The sequence below is a fragment of the Mus pahari genome, chromosome 15 (genome assembly GCF_900095145.1).
Source record: "Mus pahari chromosome 15, PAHARI_EIJ_v1.1, whole genome shotgun sequence".
Classification (NCBI taxonomy): Eukaryota; Metazoa; Chordata; class Mammalia; order Rodentia; family Muridae; genus Mus; species Mus pahari.
Window position 1 is genome coordinate 50506699 of NC_034604.1, and position 22974 is coordinate 50529672.

At 45.0% G+C, this 22974-nt stretch overlaps 1 protein-coding gene across 2 annotated transcripts in view; it reads left to right on the plus strand.

The window, feature by feature from the left end:
* The window catches only part of Gramd2b (GRAM domain containing 2B), a 96680-nt gene extending 75126 nt beyond the window's left edge, over positions 1 to 21554 (plus strand). Inside the window, exons 5-14 of one of the 2 annotated variants that reach the window (XM_021214602.2) lie at positions 515 to 618; positions 4256 to 4351; positions 5536 to 5607; positions 5700 to 5780; positions 9205 to 9316; positions 10059 to 10181; positions 11186 to 11273; positions 12451 to 12555; positions 14456 to 14549; positions 20217 to 21182. In XM_021214602.2, the coding sequence (XP_021070261.1) occupies positions 515 to 618; positions 4256 to 4351; positions 5536 to 5607; positions 5700 to 5780; positions 9205 to 9316; positions 10059 to 10181; positions 11186 to 11273; positions 12451 to 12555; positions 14456 to 14549; positions 20217 to 20258 (917 nt within the window). In that variant the 3' untranslated portion in view covers positions 20259 to 21182. Of the gene's footprint in view, positions 1 to 514; positions 619 to 4255; positions 4352 to 5535; positions 5608 to 5699; positions 5781 to 9204; positions 9317 to 10058; positions 10182 to 11185; positions 11274 to 12450; positions 12556 to 14455; positions 14550 to 20216 lie in introns of both variants that reach the window. The other variant, XM_021214603.2, reaches the window with a different exon arrangement.
* The last annotated feature ends 1420 nt before the right edge of the window (positions 21555 to 22974 follow it).

Below are 22974 nucleotides of genomic sequence, written 5' to 3' on the forward strand. Positions count from 1 at the left end.
CATGCGCAGCTGCCTTGTTTGTTTGTTAGAGCACAGGACATCAGCGCTATCTTGTAATGGCGAATGTGAGGGCGGCTCCCCACAATACAGTACATACATAAATCTTTTAAAAGAAGGAGGAGGAGGAGGAAGAGAAAGAAAAGAAAAAGAGATGACAGACACGCTTCTGGGCATGCTTTTCACCCAAACTTACCAAGCACATGTTTGGGGGCCATGCATAGTCAATATCACAGAGATGGCGGGCGGGACCATCTCTGACCGTGCTAAGCTTTTCTTTTTTAGAAGTTTTAGGGGAAAAACCAAACAAAATAACAAGAGCAGAACAAGACAGACCATTTTGAGGCTGGGCTGGCGCTGAAGAGGCCTCTCTCGGGCACTAACGATGGCACTTTGGAGGATGAGGGTATAGTTAGTGACCAAGATAAAGGCGGATGTTGTCTGAAATGGAAGTCATGGGAATAATCGCGGTTTGCTGAGATTCTAAGTCGGGCTGTTCTACCTCTCTGTCTCGTAGGCTTTACCTGTGCTCTCCAGAAAGAAATTCTGTACCAAGGGAAGCTCTTTGTGTCAGAAAACTGGATTTGTTTTCATTCCAAGGTCTTTGGAAAAGACACTAAGGTCGGTGTGTTTAGAATTAACCGTATTCTTTACATATCGTAATTAGAAACTGCTTTAAAATTAACTGTATTTATAAATGTTTCCATCACGAGTCTGACTTTATATCGAGTTTCCCTTAGTTGTGCTTCCAAATTTGACTTCTCTAAATGCCTCCAGATGATGCGGGCTTCCTCCCCCTCCCCACTGCTCCCAGACAGCACTTGCCCGCTCCTTTCCTTATTCACGCATGTCGCCTTGTGTTTCTCCTACCCTTCGGCCTGCATCCCTTTCACCCTCGTGCCACCAGAGACACCGAAGTCATCCCTGGGTGTTTCTAGGAAATATGCCCTAGTCAGTTTCAAAGGCATTCATTAGCAACCAAAACACATAGTTGGGCGTGGTGGCTCAGCCCTATCATCCCAATGAGAGGGCTGCCATGAGTTTGACTGCAGGCTAGGATATGACTTCCAGGTGAACCTAACCTACTATATATGACTCAGCTTTGAACAACCTACCCCCTACCCCCAAAAATCACTTTTAAAAATTATCTATATTTTGCTGTCCCCATAGCAACTACAAGGACAACAGATTTGTGAGTGTCTTACCCTCACCAGCACAAGGGAGCTGGATCTCAAGGATGCAAAGCTTTGTCTGAGGAAGTCAGACCCTCACGACCTTAAATATGCCCTGGTGTGGCCACCTTTAGTTTTCTTTTAAACACGGGTTTGAGCTGAGCCATGGGACACCCAGAGCTTGCAAACAGCCTCGGTGACAGAGGAAGTGACAGCTTCCCCAAGCTCCGCTGTCTGAAGCTGTCGCACAGAGAGGGAAAAGGCAACCCTTGCCAGTGAACTAGGGATTCATAGCCCAGTTCATTCAGGCAGCCAGAGGTCTGAGAAGTGCCTTCCTGCTTTGCATGGCCTCAGTGAGTTCTCTGTTACTGTGCCTGGAGATTATGAATAAGCAGTTTTCATTCCTGTGAAGTAGCCAGTTACGGACTCTCTGAAGTAATTATGCTATATCTAAACAGTCTCCCCAAAGCCACTGGTAAATCCTAGAAGAACCATTCAACAAACATAAAGGCTATTCTCTAATGTGCTGATGTTAGCTCTGGAGGGCAGCTCTCTCCATGTGACTGTTTCTATATGCTTATTGTACACTATTCTTAGGCATTCTCTGAATGAATGCTGTACAGGGTAGTATTCCACCATAACTCTAGACTTCAGGATGGTAACCAGGAAGCCAGAGGGGATCAGGTTCTGCTTCTCAGTGGGATAAACACAGCTCTAAATTCAGAAGGAGTCTGTGTCTCTAAGCAGAGTCGAAAGGACTAAAGACATTCTGAACAAAGGGTTTTTCTTTTTTAATAACCTGCAAGTTCACAAAGGCAGCAAGTGAGCTACAAGCTAATGTGATTTAGTGGTGGTTTGAAAATGCTGCCCCTACTTCAATGATCTAAAAAAAAAAAAACTAAAAACACCGGGTGTGGTGGCGCACGCCTTTCATCCCAGCACTCCCTCAGGAGGCGGAGTCAGGTGGATTTCTGAGTTCGAGGCCAGCCTGGGTTACAAAGTGAGTTCCAGGACAGCCAGGACTACACAGAAAAACCCTGTCTCAGGGGGAAAAAAAAAAGGTGAAATGAGTTTTTAAATTCGTGGAAACACTAGGTTTCTTTTGTATGGGCTACATCTAGCCTTCAGATTAGCGGGAGACAGAATAAGAACCATTGTGGCTTGCCTTGTTCCCACCCCAAAGATGGTGTCAAAAGAGATTCGGACTTCAGAAATCTTACAGAATTCCCTCGTGGGTCAACAGACCTCAGTCCAACATGATGTACCGTAAGCTAATGGCTTCCAGGTTGCTCTTGGGGGAACCTTTCTGAATCCCCTCCTTTCCTGAAAACAGGGTACTGGCTTCACCCTACTTGAGTGAGGAACTTCAGCCACGGGTATTTTCAGCTGCTGGTCAAACTAACACATATCCTTTCTAGTCTCACCAGAAACTCACTTTATCTTCATCTCACGAGTTATTCCATGATACGTTATAGTCACCAAATAGATGATTAAAATTCCTCCTAGGTCTTTTGTGTCTTGGAAAAGAGTGAATGCATGGTCCCTTGTATTTCACTGTGCGTTTGTGTCACTGCTCAGAAACCGAATTGGACTCACACTGATCTCATCGTTCTCTTAGTCCATCCCAAGTTCTTTTTTTCCAAGGTTATCACAGCCTCAAAATTATCTCCTGCCCTTGAAAATGTCTCTAAAGATCCTTAGAAAAAAGGATCTTAAGTGAGATTAGCCGCTCCCTGTTCAGTCTTCCTTCCTAGAACTGAACCTCAGCGGAGGCCAACCCGGCTCACAGACCCAAATGGGAAGGCATATTAAAAATTAAATGCTTATTTCATTCCTTTAAGCTTCCAGAAGCAGTGCAATCCCACCTTTCCCCCACTGATCTCTTTTAGAATGCATGAAGTTTTAAATAATAACTCATGTTCAATAAGCATGTGTACCCATGCAGCGGGTCTCATCATTTTTTTTTTTTTTAAACCATGTATGTGAGACTGTTTGGAGGTTTGCAGTGATAGGATCATCTCCACTAGAGGCCACACAGTGGTGGTCACTGTTTTCTGCGTCATCTGATATATTCCTGTAGCAGATCATATGAGAGGAAATGAACGGGTAGGGTCAGAGCAGGTCCCATTCCAACATTTCTAAGTTCTGATGCACAGGATCTTGAATGAGCCAAGTATCTTTCCAAAAAAATTTCATGATCTGATGTCTAAGCCTTAAAGGATCCTCATAACTGAATGACAGCAGCCTCGCCTGATAAAGTAGAATTAATGATACTTTTGTTGCACATTTTTTAAAAAGGATTTATTTATTTATTTATTTTTATGTATGTGAGTATGCTGTAGCTGTCTTCAGACACACCAGAAGAGGGCCTCAGATCCCATTACAGATGGTTGTGAGCCACCCTGTGCTTGCTGGGAATTGAACTCAGGACCTCTGGGAGAGCAGTCAGTGCTCTTAACTGCTAAATCTGTTGCTATTTTTCATTTGAGCCAGAAATGTACATAATTATTTTTTTGATGTTGAGCATTCTGATATCACGAGAGGAGTGAGGAATTTGGTAAACGTTTTTTATTCACAACTGAATGGCCTCCAGACCTCACCTTATTTAATCCAAACGTCTAAGTATTAATCATGAAGGCTGTTGGTACTTACAAATCAGCAGGCAGAAGCTTTGCCTGGAGAGTCTGTTAGGCCGAGAAGGCCATGCAAATAGGTACAAGGCTGGACTCAGGAATAAGACTTTCTGTCCTGCGTGTTTTTCCCATTCACATGTGCTCAACCCAGGAACTGAGTATGGAGCAGACGCTGTAAGCGCCAGGTTTCCATGGAGCCCTGAGCTGGGGTGCGTGAACATCAGTGTAAACGCTGTGTTCTGTTACACGTCTAGAGCTTCCCAGCTGTGTTCCGTAGTTGTGGAAACCCCAGTCTGGACAGTTCAGTGATATGTTCCCCTCACTCCCAGGTCCCCTGCTCTTCACGCATCCTGGAGAACTTACCTGCTACTGGTGGGTCCCTTAGCCAGGTGTAGCTTTGATGTGCCATGTGTAACCTCTGAGCGGGCGGTTGACTCGATGGTTCTGTTTCAGATCTCCATCCCAGCTTTCTCGGTAACCTTGATCAAGAAAACCAAAACTGCCCTTCTCGTGCCAAACGCCTTGATCGTAGCCACAGTCACAGACAGGGTGAGTGCAGCAGCTCGGGACCACCTGTGCTCCACCTGTTTGCCCGCCTGTGGTTGTTTGCCCCTCCCTTCTTGCTGCTTTTGTTCTTTTGAGGTTTGGTTGTTGTTACTGCTGCTGTAATTTAATGCATTTCAGTAGTGAATTTACAGGCACAGCCCAGAGGGCAAGCAACCTTAAGCATGCATTGTGTGTAGGACAGCTCTGAGAAGTATGCCGAATGCACGAAACCTACTGTGTGCTAAAAATGCTGCTTCTCTCACTATCCAGTTGAGACCAGTAAAAACTTTATTCATTAAAAAGAGATCCTAGGGACCTGGCAAGATGGCACAGTGAATAAAAGTGCTAACTGTGCAAGCCTAGGACAGCCAGCATCCAGTCGTCAGATCCCCCAGTGGGAAAAGAGAACTAAGTACCAAATGTTGTGCTTTGTTGGGGTCCCAGCTGGCATCAGAGCCTTGCCTTGGTGCCCTGTCCCGTTCCATCAGTGTTCTTAAGGGACACCCATGTCATCCTTTGGGAGCCCTCATTTTGCTCCATTTCTTTTTTATTGTGCTTAAGTTGAATTTGGGGGTCTTGTTACTGTAATAAGTGGGATATGAGGAGCTGGCGGTGTGGCACAGTTGGTAGTGCTTACCTAAGCAGCATAAACCCCTGGATTCAATCCCCAATGTCACACAAACTGGGCATGGTGGTACACACCCATCATCTCTGCCCTTGGGAGTGGAGACAGAACTGTCAAGAGCTCAAGGTCACCTCTGAGCTTGATGTCAGCCTGGACCACATGATACCCTGCCCCAAAAGAAAGAAAAGATAAAAGACACATAAGGAAATATACTTATTTTATTTAAGAAATGAAGTAAAATTTGAGTGTTCAGATGAAAAAAACTGAGGTGATAGTTAAAGCAATGGTCTTTATCATTAGAAAATATAAAAGCTGGGGGGTGGGGATAGGGGAAGGATGCTCAGCCAGAAAAGGCACTTATGTGCCTCACAGTCTGATGAGGGTCAGTCCTCAAGAACCACATCGTGGGAAGGGTTGTCCTCTGGTTTCCACAGGGACACCACGTCATGTGCATGCATGTGTCACACACTAAACGTAATTGAAAAAAATTATAAGACAACACAAAAACTATATGACAGGTATTTCTTGAACTCTGAACTCTTGGCCCCATCTTATTTTCCAGTACATATTCGTTTCCTTGCTGTCCAGAGACTCAACCTACAAACTGATCAAATCCGTGTGCGGACACTTAGAGGTGCGTAGGGTGTCAGACTCCTGTGCTGCCCTTCGTCGGCGTTTCTTAGGGTCTGTAGCTGATCTGGGTTTTCATTTTATGCCTGATTTCAGAACACAAGCGTTGGTAACAGTCCCAACCCATCTTCTCCTGAAAACAGTTTCCGGGCAGATCGCCCTTCATCTCTGCCTCTGGTAAGTCACCTTGTTGGGACCTCATTCTGAGCCCCAAAGACCACCAAGGAGCCGACTCTGATGCAATTGCAGTAGGGTCTTTAGTAAAGTTGAAACTTGGGCCACCCCACCTTCTTCTCTGAAGCAGCAGGACGGGAAGGAGAAGCTCCGATCTCTCGGCGGGACAAGGCTTTATAGGAAATAGCAAGCAAGCAAGGAGGTTTCTAGCCTTGCACACACATCTGATTGGGGAACTGTTATGGCCTTTAAAATAATTGACTGGTGCTGGGAGCCGAACCATAAACTTAACTTCTGTTTTCCTCCTGCTTGTTAGGAAGTGAAATAAGTACCAGAGCCAGGCTTATCACCTGGAGGCTCAGGTTTTGTTGGGGAATCGCCTGAAAAACGATGCTAGAGAGTTGATGATCAAGATGCACAAGCCAAGGATAGAGCCACGCCTACATGTGCTCACCCCACAGCCAGGGCTTGGGAAGAACTCATGATCAGTGTAGTTGAGGGATAGGTGCGGAGCACAGCTTGTCTCTCCAGAAGCAGAGGAACCAACAGGGGCCTCTACCTCTTTTTCTAGTAGTCTAAGGGTTGTTCTACACAAAGAAGAAACGTGATTGTGAGATTGGAGGTACATAAGATATCGCTTTGTGTCCCCGTCAGTTTTGTGTGTGTGTGTGGTGCTGGGGTGGGGGTGGGGTGTCAAACCCAGAGCCTCATGCATGAGAGCTAAACACTCTCTCCTAAGCTCTCCTAAGCTACGTAGCAGGCATCAGTGCTCCTTTAATGAGATTCTCCTTTTGAGGCAGGCCATGACTCAGCTCACAAAGGTCTATTCAGAGTACTATACTGATGCCACTATCAAAAACCAGGAAAAGTTAAAAATAATTCTCACCTTCAGAGACTTTAGCTTAGAAGAGATGAGGCAAACTCAGAAATAACTAGGCAGAGCTATTATGACCAAGTATCAGGTAGAGGGGTTGGTTTGGTTTGGTTTGGTTTTTGTTTTTTTCGAGACAGGGTTTCTCTGTGTAGACCAGGCTGGCCTCGAACTCAGGGATCCGCCTGCCTCTGCCTCCCAAGGGCTGGGATTAAAGGCGTGCGCCACCACTGCCCAGCTAGGTAGAGAGATTATGATTGCCCTGGACTTTGTAGACCACAAGGAAAACCTCCAGTGGTATATTTCATTTATTATTATATCTAAGTACACTTTAGCTGTCTTCAGATGCACCAGAAGAGGGTGTCTGATCTTATAATGGATGGTTTCGAGCCACCATGTGGTTGCTGGGATTTGAACTCAAGACCTTCGAAAGAGCAGTTAACGCTCTTAACCACTGAGCCATCTCTCCAGCCTGAATTTTGTTTTTCAAAGAGAGATCTAATCATATCTGTTAAAGATTGACCCCCACACTGATTGTTGGTCAATGTTTGCCTTGAGTCAATCTCAAGCCCCTAGTTTCAACATCTATGGATCTCCTTTTGCATTTTGAAAAACTAGTGTGATTAAAATATCTTCACATAAAAACTCAAACAAGTGGGTTCATCTGGGGTTGGTGGGACACGCCTATAATTCCAGTACTTGGGGAGCTGAGGCAGGAGGATTGCTCTGAACTTTTTTAGGCCATACTGGGCTACACATTGAATTCAAGGCTAAACTAGAACTACATAGCAAAACCTTGTCTCAAAACCAAAAAGGAAGGTTTATAGCAGAATTTTTCACAAAAGCCCCAAATCAGGAGAAAACCCTGAATTTCTTCATCTAATGCATGGGATATTTTCAACGTAGTATCCAAATGGAATATTAAAAGTAACGTCATAAAAAGAGAATGAAGGGCTGATACATGCTACCACACAGGTGGACCTTTAATCATTGTGACAGACCTAAAGTCAAACACAAAAGGCTGTATATTACATGATTGCATTTACTGAGACTTCTCGAATTAGGATAGATTTGATCTCAGGAAACCCATCCTAAGGACCTATATAGCACTGGGAGGGAAAGGGTAGAGAAGTGCAGAGTGCACACTAACGACTTAGAATTCAGCAAACATGGTTTCTGATCTGAGGCCACCCCACTGGAGTCTCTCCTCAGGGAAGTTCCTTGCACTCTTATCCACTTCTTCCATCCAGTGAAATGCTAGCCTTGCCAGGTGGCTGTGTTCGCACACCCCATTCATGATAAGCATTTAGTAGCTCATTATTTTTTTAATAATTTTTTATTTTTATTTTATGTATATTGGTATTCTGCCTGAATGTATGGCTGTGTGAGGGCGTCAGATCCCCTGGAACTGGAATTACAGACAATTGTGAGCTACCATGTGGGTGTTGGGAATTGAACCCAGGTCCATTCAGTTAAGAGCAGCCAGTGCTCTTAACCACTGAGCCACCTCTCCAGCCCCCAGGACATCATTATTAAGTGGAAGACGCTGATATCTTTTCACTTTTCAGACTGGAATTTCACTTAGCTAGTAGAGTGCTGGCCCAGCGTGCACAAAGCCCTGGGTTCCATCCCCAGGACCAAACAAACCTGGTATGGTGACACACACCTCTGAGGTGGAGGCAGGAGAGTCCAAGGTTAAAGGTCATCTTCCGTTACACTGAGGCTTTGGGACCAGCCTGAGATAGATGGAGATCGTGTCTCCAAATAAATAAATAAATAAATAAATAAATAGAACCAGTCAATCAAATTTCCAAATAAATAAATAAATAAATAAATAAATAAATAAATAGAACCAGTCAATCAAATTTTCAACTTCCTTTCTCCTATCAATCATTGTAAGGAGTCAAATGAATGTTGAGATGGACCAAAGACAGCAAACTCCAGCACACAACTTGCTCATTTGTTTACCAGAAGGGTCCTTCCTCTGTTGGCGGCTAATTTGTTAAGAGCTCAGTCTAATTCGGCCTTTGCCAGGGCCAGCTGGGAACACCATGCACCTCCTTAGGTCTTAAGCACTTTAGGGAAGCCGGTGGAATACAAATTAAAAGACCTCTCTCTGCCTGGGTCCTTTACTCTTGTCCGCTTCCCATCCTCCAGCAGCACTGTTTTTCCTTTCCTGTGTCCAATGTCATTTTTTATTATAATCTGCTATAATATTTTCCTACATATTTGAACTTAGACTTGAGCTGTCTGGCCAGTCTTCTCTCACGCTGTCTGCTCAGACATCTCCACCTCGCACTATGCAGCTTCTGTCGCCAGCCATCCGGTGCTCTCTCTAGATGTTTGTTTCAAACAAGCTGTACGCTATTCGTTAACAGAATTCTAACCACGTAGAAGGCTCTCAGTTTCTGTCACCAGAGACTCCTGGGTTAGGAAAATCCTGTGATGTGGGGTGACCTGTGCTTCATTTCCATATTTTATGGGTCAGCCCTAAGGGAAAGAACTGGCATTTATAAAGGCCCTGCCTGTTTCCTCCTCTCACTTGTCTGCCCTCAGGATTTCAATGATGAATTCTCAGACCTGGATGGAGTGGTTCGACAACGCAGGCAAGACTTGGAAGGATACAGCAGCTCGGGATCCCAGACTCCGGAATCTGAGAACTCTCGAGGTCCGGGGAAGTCGTGTCTTGATAAACGTTTTATGCCCCACAAAACACCCTCCCCTCACCCTCACTCAACAAAACGAAAAGAAGGCCCACCCTTCTCTTCCCAGTTAACAGTTGCAAAGGAAATCTTGGGAAAGGGTTCCTAAGAAAGGGAATTGCCTCCATGGCGAAATCCATCTCCTTCGTCCCTATTTAACAGACATCTCTTAGGTCATTGGTTCTCGAGCTGTGAGACGTAACCCCTTTAGAGATCAAACAACCCTTTCACAGGGGTCGCCATCAGAAAACACAGATATTTCCATTACGATCTGTAACAGTGGCAAAAATTACAGTTATAATTGTGTTTTATACGATTGTATGTATGTATATAAAAAGTAGCAATGAAGATAATGTTATGGTTAGAGGTCACCACATGAGGAACTGTATTAAAGGGACGTAGCATTAGGAAGGTTGAGAACCACTGGCTTAGCTGACATGCTAGGGTGGCCAAGAGTGGTTCTCACCTATTCCAGTAATAATAATAGTATGAGTAGAGAACACATTGTGTGTCTGTGGATGCCCACCCAGGATCCTTGCATCATTTTCTCGTGAACTTAGGGTTTCAGTCTCCAGGCACCACATGCCACTCATGGGAGATCCACAGCATAGCCACTATGCCGATGAAGGAGTCATGGGTTTTGTACCCGGTCCTATGAGTTTTAAATATATCAGGGACTAAAATGACCTTGCCTCCTTTTCTTGACAGACTTCCATGTGACCGAATCTCAGACGGTTCTGAACGTGACAAAGGGAGAAACAAAACCGCCTCGAACAGATGCCCATGGGAGCAGGGCGCCTGATGGAAAAGCCAAGATCCTGCCTGCCCATGGTGAGGAATGCGGTTAATGATGGGGTGATAACATGGAAAACGGCCCCAGTGTTTCACACTACAGTTGCCTCTCTTGGTCCCTTCCTTCTTTCCTGTTGTTGGTCTGCCTTAACTAGGGTTTCCTTGCTGTAGAGACATCATGACCAAGACAACTCTTAGAAAGAACAACATTTAATTAAGAACTGCTTACAGTTTCAGAGGTTCAGCCCATTAGCATCATGATGGGAAGCATGGCAGCCTGCAAGCAGACATGGTGCTGGAGGAGCCAAGAGTTCTATATCTCGATCCACAGGCTGCAGAAGGAGACTGTTTTCCACAGTGGGTGGAGCTTGAGCATAGGAGACCTCAAAGTCAGCCCCAGCACTGACATACTTCCTCCAGCAAGTCCACACCCACTCCGACAAGGCCACACCCACTCCGACAAGGCCACACCCACTCCGACAAGGCCACACCCACTCTGACAAGGCCACACCTCCTAGTAGCGCCATTGCCCATGGGCCAGGCAATCAAAAACATGAGTCTATGGCGCCATGCCTCTTCAAATCAGCACATTGTCTTTGCATGTTAAAATCCCACTTTTTATTCAGTAAATAGTACCTGACTCTGGGCTTTGCCGGAGGTCACAAATGGAAGTTGCTGCGTTCTTCTTGGTAATTTAAGATTATGAATCAAAAGTGGTGATAAAAAGTCAACTTACTGACTTGTTTCTTATTTATTAACAACAACAACAACAGCATCAGTAGTAGTAGTAGTAGTAGTTGGATGGTATTAATATTGTTCGGCTGACCCCAATACTTGACAGAAATAAGCCTCTCATATATTATTAGATAAAAATAAGCTGAAATAAAAATGAACCTACTGGTTAAAATATCAGCAAGGAGGCTTCCACTAATATTTTCCCCTCCACCTGGGAATAAACCTACCTCTTCCCTGCTGAAATATTGCTAAAAGAAAGAAGTATGCAGGGGCGCTAAATTATTGCTCTTTTGGTTTCCACTCCACAGGCCAATCAGAAACTATTGGAATTTTACATAAAATGGAGTCTCGGAAGTGCCCGACTCTCCATCACATCCTGATAGTCTATGCAATTATGTAAGTAGATGCGTTTACTGTAAGTAGTTTATGTAAATGATCCTATTTTGCAGATGAATAATCTCTCCTTGTTGCCAAGAGTCACTGCATATTCCACTTGTGCTGACAAGACCTACATCTTTTTCTTGGTGATTTCTGTTCCCCTTTTGGACTTTCTCCACCCCACCCCACCCCACCCCACCTCTGCCAACCCTCCCCTCTTAAGCTTAGGTTGCTTTTTATAACAATTGTGCTGAATCAACCAAAGAACTAGGTTCTGAGCAACGGTCAGTAACTTCGAACGCACCTTTGTTCTGCTTATTTATTTATTTTTTGTCTGTTCAACTTCTTCTGAACAGATGCCAAGACATCACTCATTTCCACAAGATACCATCCATCTTTAGTGACAACTTAGACACTAACTTTTTTTAACTTTTCATCAGCTTCCAGTCTATAACCAATTGTTGTTCTGAGAATAGCCAGTTCAGTTCTAGGGTGTCTCTTACACCCAAGGGAAGTAGATATGGCCATCTGGTCCCCATTAAAGCATGGGATTTTTGAGTCTCCAGGGAACAAGGTTCACTGCTCTTGCTCAGGCCTCTAGATGAGAACACTAAAAAGGACGGGAGCTTTGGCTTAGACATCCGGCTTGAGTCTGGCCTTGGACAATTCTTTAAGAACATCCATGTTTCTGCACTTTGAGAAACTTGTGTGACTGGATCTTAAGTCTTCTTGCTGTGAAGTTTTATATCAAGCATCAACTTGTTTTCATTCTTAAGTGATTTTTTTTTTTAAATTTTCCCATGTTTAATTTTATTTGGATGTTTTGCCTTACGTGTGTGTGTGTGTGTGTGTGTGTGTGTGTGTGTATGTGTGTGTATACCACATGCACACCTGGGGCCCACAGAGGCCAGAAGAAGGCATTGGATCCTCTGAATCTGGATTTCAGTTGGCTGTGAGCCAGCCACTCTGTGGGAGCCAGGAATCGAATTCAGGTCCTCTGAAAGAGCAGCAAATGCTCTCGTCTGCTGAGCCATCTCTCCAGCCCCTCAACTTAGACCATATTAAAGTCTCCGAGTCCTTTATTTAGTTCTTTCTGAAAATGTCCATGAATGAAAAAGTAGCTCCAAGTTCACTGTTTTTAAACATCAGTTCCTGGCCATTAACTTAATGGAAATCTCTCTTTGCCCGTCTCTAGTGTCTGTGCGCTGATCATCTCCACCTTCTACATGAGATACCGGATTAACACTCTGGAGGAACGCCTGGGGACCCTGACGTCCATCATGGATCCCCACAGTACTGAGTAAGATGGCCTTCCAGTGCTTGCTGTTCAGATTATTTTGACAGTGGACCTAAGTTTAAGAGTCTGTCTTATCAAACACTAAGAATTCGCTCTGTGTGGAGCAGTTAACTGAGTGTTTGGGTAAAGCAGACAAAGGGTCAAGAAATGAGTGGCTTAACCTTGCATGATTCCTTTTGAGCCCATACATTTGGCTAGCGTTGTTAGCTAGCCAAATGTCGGCTCCACCGGAACCTACTTTACGCCTCTAGTTCCATGCCTGGTGGTGAGAAATCTTCATCCCTCAGAATCTCCTGTTGCTAAGTCAGTTCTCTGAACCCCAAACCCCCTCAACTAGAAACTCCAGGATTTTCATTCTATTTCTAGGAATTAATGATGTATAAACATACTACGTGTTCCTATTAGACAGCTTTCTTAAGATATAAGTCGTCATCAGTGATTTTCTAAGTGCCTCTGTTCCCAAAAATGAACCGATAGAAACTAAATCAGACCAGTTAATTGAGATCCAAAAACTGTACCACTGAAATTAAACCCTAACCCAGAGAGGCTGAAGAGCTGTCTCAGCTGTTAAAAGCGTGGCTGCTGCTCTTGCAGAGGGACCTAGGTTTAGTTTCCAACACCCACATGGCAGCTCACAACCATCCATGAGTGTCCAGTACCCTCTTCTGGCTTCCAAGGGCACTTTATGCATGTAATCTTTAGGGCTGCAGAGATGGCTCAGTAGTTAAGAGCACCGACTGCTCTTCCAGAGGTCCTGAGTTCAAATCCCAGAAACCACATGGTGGCTCACAAGCATCTGTAATGGGATCTGATGCCCTCTTCTGGTGTGTCTGAAGTGTACTCACATAAATAAAATAAATAAATCTTTAAAGAAAAACAACAACAACAAATCTGTAAAAATAAATAAATATTCTTTTAAAGAATCACAACCAAGAAAACTACAGATAATGCAGACCATGGAGATATAGGAAGTAATATTTGACCATCTTCCTGGAACATGTTCTTACTCCAAACTTCCTATGGGATTAGCTGGTACAGTACTACAGTATAGGATTCCAGCCATAAATAGTCAATTGATACGATGAGTTATATTATTTGTATATTTCTACAACAAGTCTTTTTTTTTTTTTTTTTCCGAGACAGGGTTTCTCTGTATAGCCCTGGCTGTCCTGGAACTCACTCTGTAGACCAGGCTGGCCTTGAACTCAGAAANCGAGACAGGGTTTCTCTGTATAGCCCTGGCTGTCCTGGAACTCACTCTGTAGACCAGGCTGGCCTTGAACTCAGAAATCCGCCTGCCTCTGCCTCCCGATTGCTGGGATTAAAGGCATGCGCCACCACGCTCGGCTTTCTACAAGTCTTAAGGAAAGAACTGGAACTCATGGCTGTTTGGAAATTTAAGTAACTAAGTGAAGATGCTCCCTGGCTTTTCGAACGCTCTAGTATAAATGGATCTCCATTGGCAGAGAGCAGCAGTCCTTCATGCACACATAGCTGCCGTGGCGAATGGAGACAGTGTTAAGATCTAAGCAAAGAGCTGGGCAGTGGTGGCACACGCCTTTCATCCCAGCACTTGGGAGGCAGAGGCAGGCAGATTTCTGAGTTTGAGGCCAGCCTGGTAAGAGCTAAACAAAGACTCTAAGAAACCATGTGCTTGAGAACAGTTGTCTGAGGGCTATGTGTAAGCCAAGGTATCTCAAGGTACTTAGGAAAAGTACCTTAAGAGAGATCCAACTAAACTCAGAAGTGGCCCCTAGATATCCGGCCTAGAGTTGAGGATTACTGTTGTGCCTTTGTGTCAGTCACAGGCAAAAGGATGCGGGGTCCTCTCTCCTAGCCCAGTTTTCTGTTCAAACTTAACCTGTATCCATTCGGTGAATGATGTTTCTCTTTTTCCTTACAGGCAAACAGCCCCATCTGGCCTGGGATCACAAATGCAGTTAAATGTGGAGGTCCTCTGCCAAGAACTTACAGCTAACATAGTGAAATTGGAAAAAGTAAGTTGATGTTTCCTGAGTACAGGAGCAATCCGGTCATTCCTTTCCAGCGCTACTGGCCTTTCTGGGTTTGGGGTTTTTTGTTTGTTTGTTTGTTTGTTTGTTTCTATAAAGAAACGGAATTTAACCTCATTTTCTGCAAAATAGCAGTGAGGTTGGCCCATTGTTTGTGTCTTTGGCTGGACATGGGACCACGGGTCCATGTGACACTGGGGTTCATGGAGAGGTGCATTTGGTGTTAGCCAGAGACTATTGACCAGCCCCAGAGTAGATACCCTAAAAACATTAACATCCCTGTTACTGCCTTGACTCAAAGGAGAGAATGAAGTTTTAAATTACCTTGCTCAAGGTAGCAGAGATAGAAGGCTTAACTGGGGAAGTAGAATTTGAGCCACATTTGAGTGTGGTTAGAGGTCTGCTTGCTTTAAAGGCTAGAGAGATGGCTCAGTGGTTAGGAACACTGACGACTCTTCCAGAGAACATGGGTTTAGTTCCCAGCACCCACATGACATCTCACAACTGTCTTGTAATTCTAGTTCCAGGGAATCCAACATCCTCACACAGACATATATGCATATAAAATTGATCTATGTACCAATGCATATAAAATTTTTTTTTTCGAGACAGGGTTTCTCTGTATAGCCCTGGCTGTCCTGGAACTCACTTTGTAGACCAGGCTGACCTCGAACTCAGAAATCCGCCTGCCTCTGCCTCCCAAGTGCTGGGATTAAAGGTGCGCGCCACCACGCCCGGCCTTATAAAATTTTTTAAAAAGAATAGTCATTAAAAAAAAAAAAAGCAGATGTGGTGACACATGCCATTATAATCCCAGCTCTTGGGAGGCAGTGGCAGGAAGATCTCTGAGTTCCAGGCCAGCCTGGACTACAAAGCGAGTCACAAGACAACCAGGGCTACACAGAGGAACCCTGTCTTGAGGGGGCGGAGGTGGAGTCCTCTGCTTGGGACTGGCTCAGTGGTAAAATGTGTCTTATCACTTGAGGGGGTGTGGGTTCAACCTTATTTACTTATTTAATAAATAAATCTGCTTTTCAGGTTAAGCGTATACTCATGCTTCTCCTTCGGAAGGATCTTCCCTGGCTAACTCCATGCTTAGCCTAGGGCGTTGGTAGATTGAGGATGATAAGTGAAATGAAGGAGTAGGGGGTAACCATTCATAAATATCCCAGCATTCCACCTGATTACCCGGCTTAGTCTCCTTTCAAATGTTTCCGCCTTTCCTATCCTATCCGGCAGCTCCTTTGGTTTCACTAATCCTTTACCTGCTACTCTAGCTGCGCGCTCTTGGTTTTACTCACTCTGACTTGTAAATGCGTTCCTTGCATCAGAAGCATACAGAACGCTTTTGCCTCTTCCTCATCTCCCATCAGGCCCGGCCAGGGCGGCACACCCTGTAATAAGGGAGCAGAAAACAGAAAGATGTTGGCCGGTACCGATACCGGTACCATCGGCGGTTGGCCTGTCCCTGTGAGGCTCAGATCCAGCTGAGCTGGGCAGCTAGGAAGGCCGCTAGAAACGAAAGGGGGTCTGTGAAAAGTAGGTTTGGGCCAAAATGTTCCTCGAGGCTGTTGCACAGTGGCCTGGCACAGCCCGAGAATGCCAAAGCCGTGCTCTACTGTGGCAAATCCCGAGACATGACTCTGCAGTTCCTTTCTGCGGTCTAATCACATCCAAGCCTCATGGTCAAACCCCAGCCTCGAAGGCCCACCCACTTTCTGATCGTGGGTCAGCACTGCTCCCTCAGTCACCCTCACAGCAAATCCAAGGGTAACACCCCCTCCTGCTGCCCCCTCAAGTCCCATGAGATCTGCCCTCGGTTGTCCCCTCATTCTCTGTCAGACACACCATGCTGGTCCCAACTACCCATCTGACACTGTGAAATCAAATCCCATCGTGAATTTTCTTTATGTTTTCTATTTATTATTGTGGGGCTTGAGGGGTATATCGACGTGGGCCCCTGAACAAATATCGGGAGTTGGTTCTTTCTTCAGTGGGTTCCAGGAACAGACCTGCAATACTCTTGCTCTGCAAACATCTTCACCCACCCACCCATCTCCATGGCTCTATTTATGTTTTCTAAAGATCCTGAAAAACCAACATTTCATATATTTACTGACCACTGGGTTTGGGGCTATCGGCTGCTTATTTATTATCTCTTTTGTTTGGATTTTTGGCTTTTTGTTTGTCTTTGTAGGTATGTTTGCATATTGTGGATATTGGTCTTTTACTTCGGTTCCTTTTCACCCTTTCTGCTCCTGTTTTTTCCACCTATCCTTTTTCAAACTGAGAGTTGGGCAGGGCAGGTATGAAGCAGAAATGGGGATGGGGTGCAGGAAAGGCAAGGCTTGGGGGTTTGTTTGGATTTTTGTTGTCGGGGTGTGTGTGTGTGTGTGTGTGTGTGTGTGTGTGTGTGTGTGTGTTCATGTGGGAGTCCTCATGGGTTTCAGGGATTAGAATGAGGTGGTCAGGCTGAGCAGCCAGGACTGGTCCCTCAACCTCTAACAAGAGTTGAGAATTACAGCATGGCCTGTGTCATAGTCACAGATGAAATGATGCTGAGTCAGGGCCCTACTCTGCTTCTGGGGTAAAAAACACAGGTTTTTCTCCCTCCCTCCTTCCCTCCCTCCCTCCCTCCTTGCCTCCCTCCCTCCCTCCCTCCTTCCCTCCCTCCCTCCCTCCCTCCCTCCCTCCCTCCCTCCCTCCCTCCCTCCTTGCCTCCCTCCCTTCCTCCCTCCCTCCCTCCCTTCCTTCCTTCCTTCCATTCTTCTTTAAGGACTTCTTTTCTGTATATGAGTCTTTTGCCTGCATATGTATAAGTGTACCATGTGTACTCTAGTACCTGGTGCCCAGGGAGGACAAAATCGGGTATCAGATCCCCTGGAACTGGAGTAATAGACAATAGTGAGCCAATGTGTGGGTGCCAGAAACTGACACCAGATCTTCCGCAAAAACAGCAAGTGCTCTAACCCACTGACCCATCTCTTCCCACCCCAGGTTTTTTTTTTTTTTTTTAAATTTAATGCATGAGTGCTCTGCTGCATATATTCTCCGCATGCCAGAAGAGGACGTCAGACCCCTTATAGATGGTTGTGAATCACCCTGTTGTTGCTGGGAATTGTACTCGGGACCTCTGGAAGAGCAGCCAGTGCTTGTAACCACTGAGCCATCTCTCCAACTCCTCAATTTTTTTTAATTTAATTTTTTTTAATTTTATGGATCTGAGTGTTTTGACTGCATCTAAGTATATGCACCACATGTATGCAGTACATGTAAGGCCAGAAGAGGGAGTTGGACCCTCCCACACCTCCTGCAAAACTGGAGTTACAGACATTTGTGAGCTAGTGTTTGGGTGCTGGGAACAATGGTCTTAGTTCCCAGGCCTACCTGCATTGCCCTCTGAACTGGGTCTCCCTACATCCATTAGCAAGTAAGAAAATGCCTCACAGACATCCTTCCACAAGCCAGTGTGACGGAACCAATGCCTCAACCCAGGCCACCTTTTCCCAGGTGTCTCTGGTTCCTGACAAGGTGAAGACAAAGCTAGCTAGCTGCGACAACTACTGACCCGTCTCACCAGCTCAGAAGGATTTAAAACTTATTTGTATATTTTTTTAGTGCGTGAATATGTGCCTGTATGTATGTGTATACACCACATGCATACAGGGGCTCTTTGAGAGTAGAAATCATTAGATTACCTGGAACTGGAGTTACAGGCAGTAAGCCACCAAATGTGGGTGCTGGGAACCAAATTAGGGTCCTCTGCAAGAGCAGAGAGTTCTCTTACCTGCTGGACCATCTCTCCAGCAGCCCATCTTCCCCAGAAGTTTGTTTGTTGGTTGGTTGGTTGGTTGGTTTTTTTCAAGACAGGGTTTCTCTGTGTAGCCCTGGCTGTCCTGGAACTCACTCTGTAGACCAGAAATCCGCCTGCCTCTGCCTCCCAAGTGCTGGGATTAAAGGGTGTGCCACCACACCGGGCCCCAGAAGTTTTTAATAAGTAAAGAAGTTATTGTTTTCTTAGGACTAGAAGTGGTTTCAGTGATAGAATGATACAGTGGGAAGAACATTCAATTTTATTAGAGTCATTTTTTCTTTTTTAATTCTTGCTCTGTTGCTTGCTACCTGTGTACATGGACCTATCACTGATCTTCCCTTACCCTCAGTTTCAAATGGAGACCCTGCGTCTGTATGGGGTGGCATAGTCAAGGCTAGAATACGTAAAGTGCTTACATAGGCTTGTTGGACCAAGGAGTGGCACCAGTAGGAGGTGTGGCCTTGCTGGAGTAGGTGTGTCACTGTGGGTATGAGCTTAAGACTCTCACCCTAGCTGCCTAGAAGTCAGTATTCTGCTAGCAGCCTTCAGATGAAGATGTAGAACTCTCAGCTCTGCCTGCACCATGCCTGCCTGGATGCTGCCATGCTCCCACCTTGATGGTAACAGACTGAACCTCTGAACCTGCAAGCCAGCCCCAATGAAATGTCCTTTATAAGAAGAGTTCTCGGTCATGGTGCCTGTGCACAGCAATGAAAACCCTAAGACAGAGCCCCCCGTATTTTTTGCTCCCCAAGCATGCCTGTAAGAGATCACGGGCATCCTCCAAGCAGTGCCTTAGTTTGCTATGCAGCTATGACTTAGTGCTCACAAACCGGGTGATTTGTAAAGTAAAAAGGGATATTGAGCTCCCAGTCTGGAGGCCAAGGGGTCTAAAGTCAGGACATCATACCTAGGGAAGGACTTCCTGCTAATGGGAAAAGCAAACCTGCTACCTCCGGTATAGCTCTTCTTATTAAATCACTAATGCAAGGGTGAATGAAGCCCGAACTCAAAGGATCACCGACATAGGACTTTGGGGGTTCTGTTTAGTAGTGGGGCTACAAATACCAGACCATAGATGAAGGGTGTGTTCTTTTGATCCATGGGATTCTCTACTCCCATCATAATACTGGTTGTTCAGCATTCCTTGCTCTGAATTCTGTTTGTTTGTTTGGGGGGGTCAGTTGGTTGGTTTCTTGTTTTTTTGTGGGGGTGTTGTTGTTGATGTTTGGGTTTTTTTGAGACAGGGTTTCTCTCTATGTAACCCTGGCTGCCCTGGAACTCACTATGGAGACACTGTGTTAAGATTAAAGGGGTATGAGCCGGGCATGGTAGCGCACGCCTTTAACCCAGCACTTGGGAGGCAGAGGCAGGCGGATTTCTGAGTTCGAGGCCAGCCTGCTTTACAAAGTGAGTTCCAGGACAGCCAGAGCTATACAGAGAAACCCTGTCTCAAAAAAATCAAAAAAAAAAAAAAAAAAAAAAAAAAGATTAAAGGGGTATTACACTCTTCTGCTCTGCATTCTTTAAAACTCACTTATTTCATGTTTCGTGAGAGAGAGCATTTTAATGCCCAACTGTGGACTGTACGTCTTCGGCTCTCTCTGGAAGTCAGTCTTCTGCGGGTATTATACGTAGGAATGTGTGATACAATTGCTAAACATTATGACCCATCTGCTACCGTAAAGCCACAGGGCAGAGCTTTATTTAAATTTAACCTCCGAATAGCTTTTTTATTCTAGATAATGTCCAGTATTTCCAGGCCCCAGCAAATACATATCATTTATAATAAGATACATATCATTTATAATAACGCCATCTCTTTTTATTGCTTCAAGATACAAAACAACTTACAGAAGCTGCTTGAGAATGGTGACTGAGTGACCAGCTGCTGGGACCAACATAATACCTCACGTTCTCCCTTGAAGATGGTGCTTCTCGAGAGTCTGTTGTGCGCCCCCTGCTGGCCAGAGGCGCGAGATGCTGAGAACCCAGATGTGTTTGTGCTTGGAGGTCTCCAGCTTAGGAAGGGGGTGTGGGGAAGGGGGAATGAGTTTGCTTTTGTGCAATAAAAGTTGACCTTGTCTCTGCTGCTGCTGCCTGAAGATAACAGGCCCGTCTCGGGAGGTGAGCAAGGTCCCGGAAGACACCTGTAGCGCAAGGGTTATGATAACGGTCAGGAAACACAGCACTCCATGCTTTTCAGCCCTTTCTTAGCCTTCTCTTTCGTGCCTTCACCCATCCCAGTCAGCCATCAGACCTAAGGGGTACACTGTATACCAGCAAACTCAAAATGGCCCTTTTTAGAGAATTAACCACAAGCCTTCAACCAGGTGGTGAATATCTCCTCGTGAATAAGCTTGCTTCCAACACCTGCATTTTTGTGGGGGTTTTTTTTCCCCCTTCTACTTTTATGTTCTGATTTCTTTCATCTATGCCTTTTAATTTTCCAATTCAGTTTTGTGAGCATGTCCGGTAAAGTGAATTAAACGTCCCATCTGTGTTGTGCTGCCTTGTCCCCGTGACTGGTACTTAATTGAAGTGATTCTCCCCAACTTCCCGTCAGGAGTCTTTGAGGTGTAACACTGAAATACTAAATCAGATTCACTCTGAAACCAAAACTAATCTTTCAGCCAAAAGTTGTCACAGTGATGGGATGGAAAACCCCATTTCTAGGGTCGTAAGCGGATGGCAGAAGCAGCGTTGAGGCAGGATGTCTGTGTTGACTCTAAAACCCATCTCAGCGTGGTAATTGAATGTCTTTCTCCTACAATAAAGCAATAAGTGGTGGTCTGCTAACTTTACTTACAGTATGGGTTGGCTGGTTTTTATTAATAATTATTTAGAGTACCAAAAGATCTGTAAGTATAAAACATTCTATCTGCAGTGCGTTTTATAAATCATTTCTATGAAATGTATTTTGTTTAATCAGATAAGCTAATAAGTGGATTGGTTATGTCATGTGTATTTACGAGCATACTGGGTAACTGTGCCTGGTGCACTGGCTTTTAATAAATACTCATTGCCTAAGGCGCCCTAGTTAACGCTGTTTCCTGCGTTTGTAAATTTCTCTTGCCATGGTGTTTAAATCTCCTCATATCTACACTGTAACTTTCAGCTTCATTCTTACTGACTGCCACCGCCATTGCCACCACAGCCACCACCAATGCCACCACCACCATGGAGTATTTATAAGTCAAAAGAAAGTTTAAGGGTTTTTTTTGTTGTTGTTGTTGTTATAATGGTATCAAGAAAAAAAAATCAGCTTTGAAATTAGTAGGCAAATGTTTGATTCCTAGGTTTGATTGAGATTTTAAGAGGTGTTCAACCTCAGACATGATGGTCTGCCTTCCTCTTACCCATTTTATTAATGAGGCTAAAAGTACCAAAGAAAACGTGCCAGTGTGAAGATGGTGGAGCCTCTAAAGCACGTAGCTTTGCTGGGCAAATGGTTTCCCATGACAGATACCATGGGTTTTTTGTTTGTTTTTGAGGGGGGGCTTTTTTTTCCTTTTGGGTTTTTGGGTGTTTTTTGTTTGTTTGTTTTTGTTGTTTGGTTGGTTGGTTTTGGCTTTCAAAACAAGGTTTCTCTGTGTAGCCTTGGCTCTCTGGAACTCACTCTGTAGACCAGGCTGGCCTCAAACTCACAGAGATCTGCCTGCTTCTGCTTCCCAAGCGCTAGGATCAGAAGCACACACTATCCCCAGCCTCTAAGAATGTCCCTTGAACTGGTAAGAGCACAGTTGCTAAGGAAGGTACCCGGTGGGATTTTGCCGTCTCACCAGCTCAGGATATCCTTTCATGTGCTGCCTTCCCTGCCTCCTTTATGACATCTTTCTATCTAGAGTGGGCAGCATACACACCATGTGTGAAAGGTGCGTGACGTGGGAGATCAGTTGACAGCTTGCAGAAGTTGATTCTCTCAGCATCTGAGTCCTCGGAATCAATCCAGGTTCTTAGGTTTGGCACAAGCACTTAACCCTTCTGAGCCATCTCAGCGGCCCTTCGAGTGCTATGTTAAAGCCTGTGTCCAAAACTCCTCCTGTTTTTAAGCCTGCTGTGACCAGATTACCTGACACAGCCCAGGCTGCCAGTCACTCGTGTCCCCAGGCCCAGCTTCCCTGGTTCAGGAGTTTCAAGCCTATGCACCACACATAGCTTAATGTGGCACCTTTGATTCCCGGAATTTTCAGGCCATCTTTGTTCTTGTCTAAATGCAAAGCCTTTTCTAGTGTGGGAAGAAAGGCTGAAAACCACCTTTTCTATTGTGGTTTTTCTTATCTTGTGTGTTCCTAACCACTTAATAAAGTTTCTCTCTCTTTTTTTTCTTCTGTACACACACACACACACACACACACACGGAATCTACCACACCAATGCTCTGTATATGGCAATGACAAACGGAGGGTACAGTGACCCCTGCCTGCGGATGAAGCCACTGGATACGTGGGTCTTTACAAAGCACACACCTCATTATCCTTTAGGATCTAAGAGTTGTCAGAAAGCCTCACTTTGTCAACTGTTTCTGAAAGTGGCCTTAATACACAAAAGTATGAGAAAATACAGCACGGGGATGTATGCGTCCGTCTGTCCTGC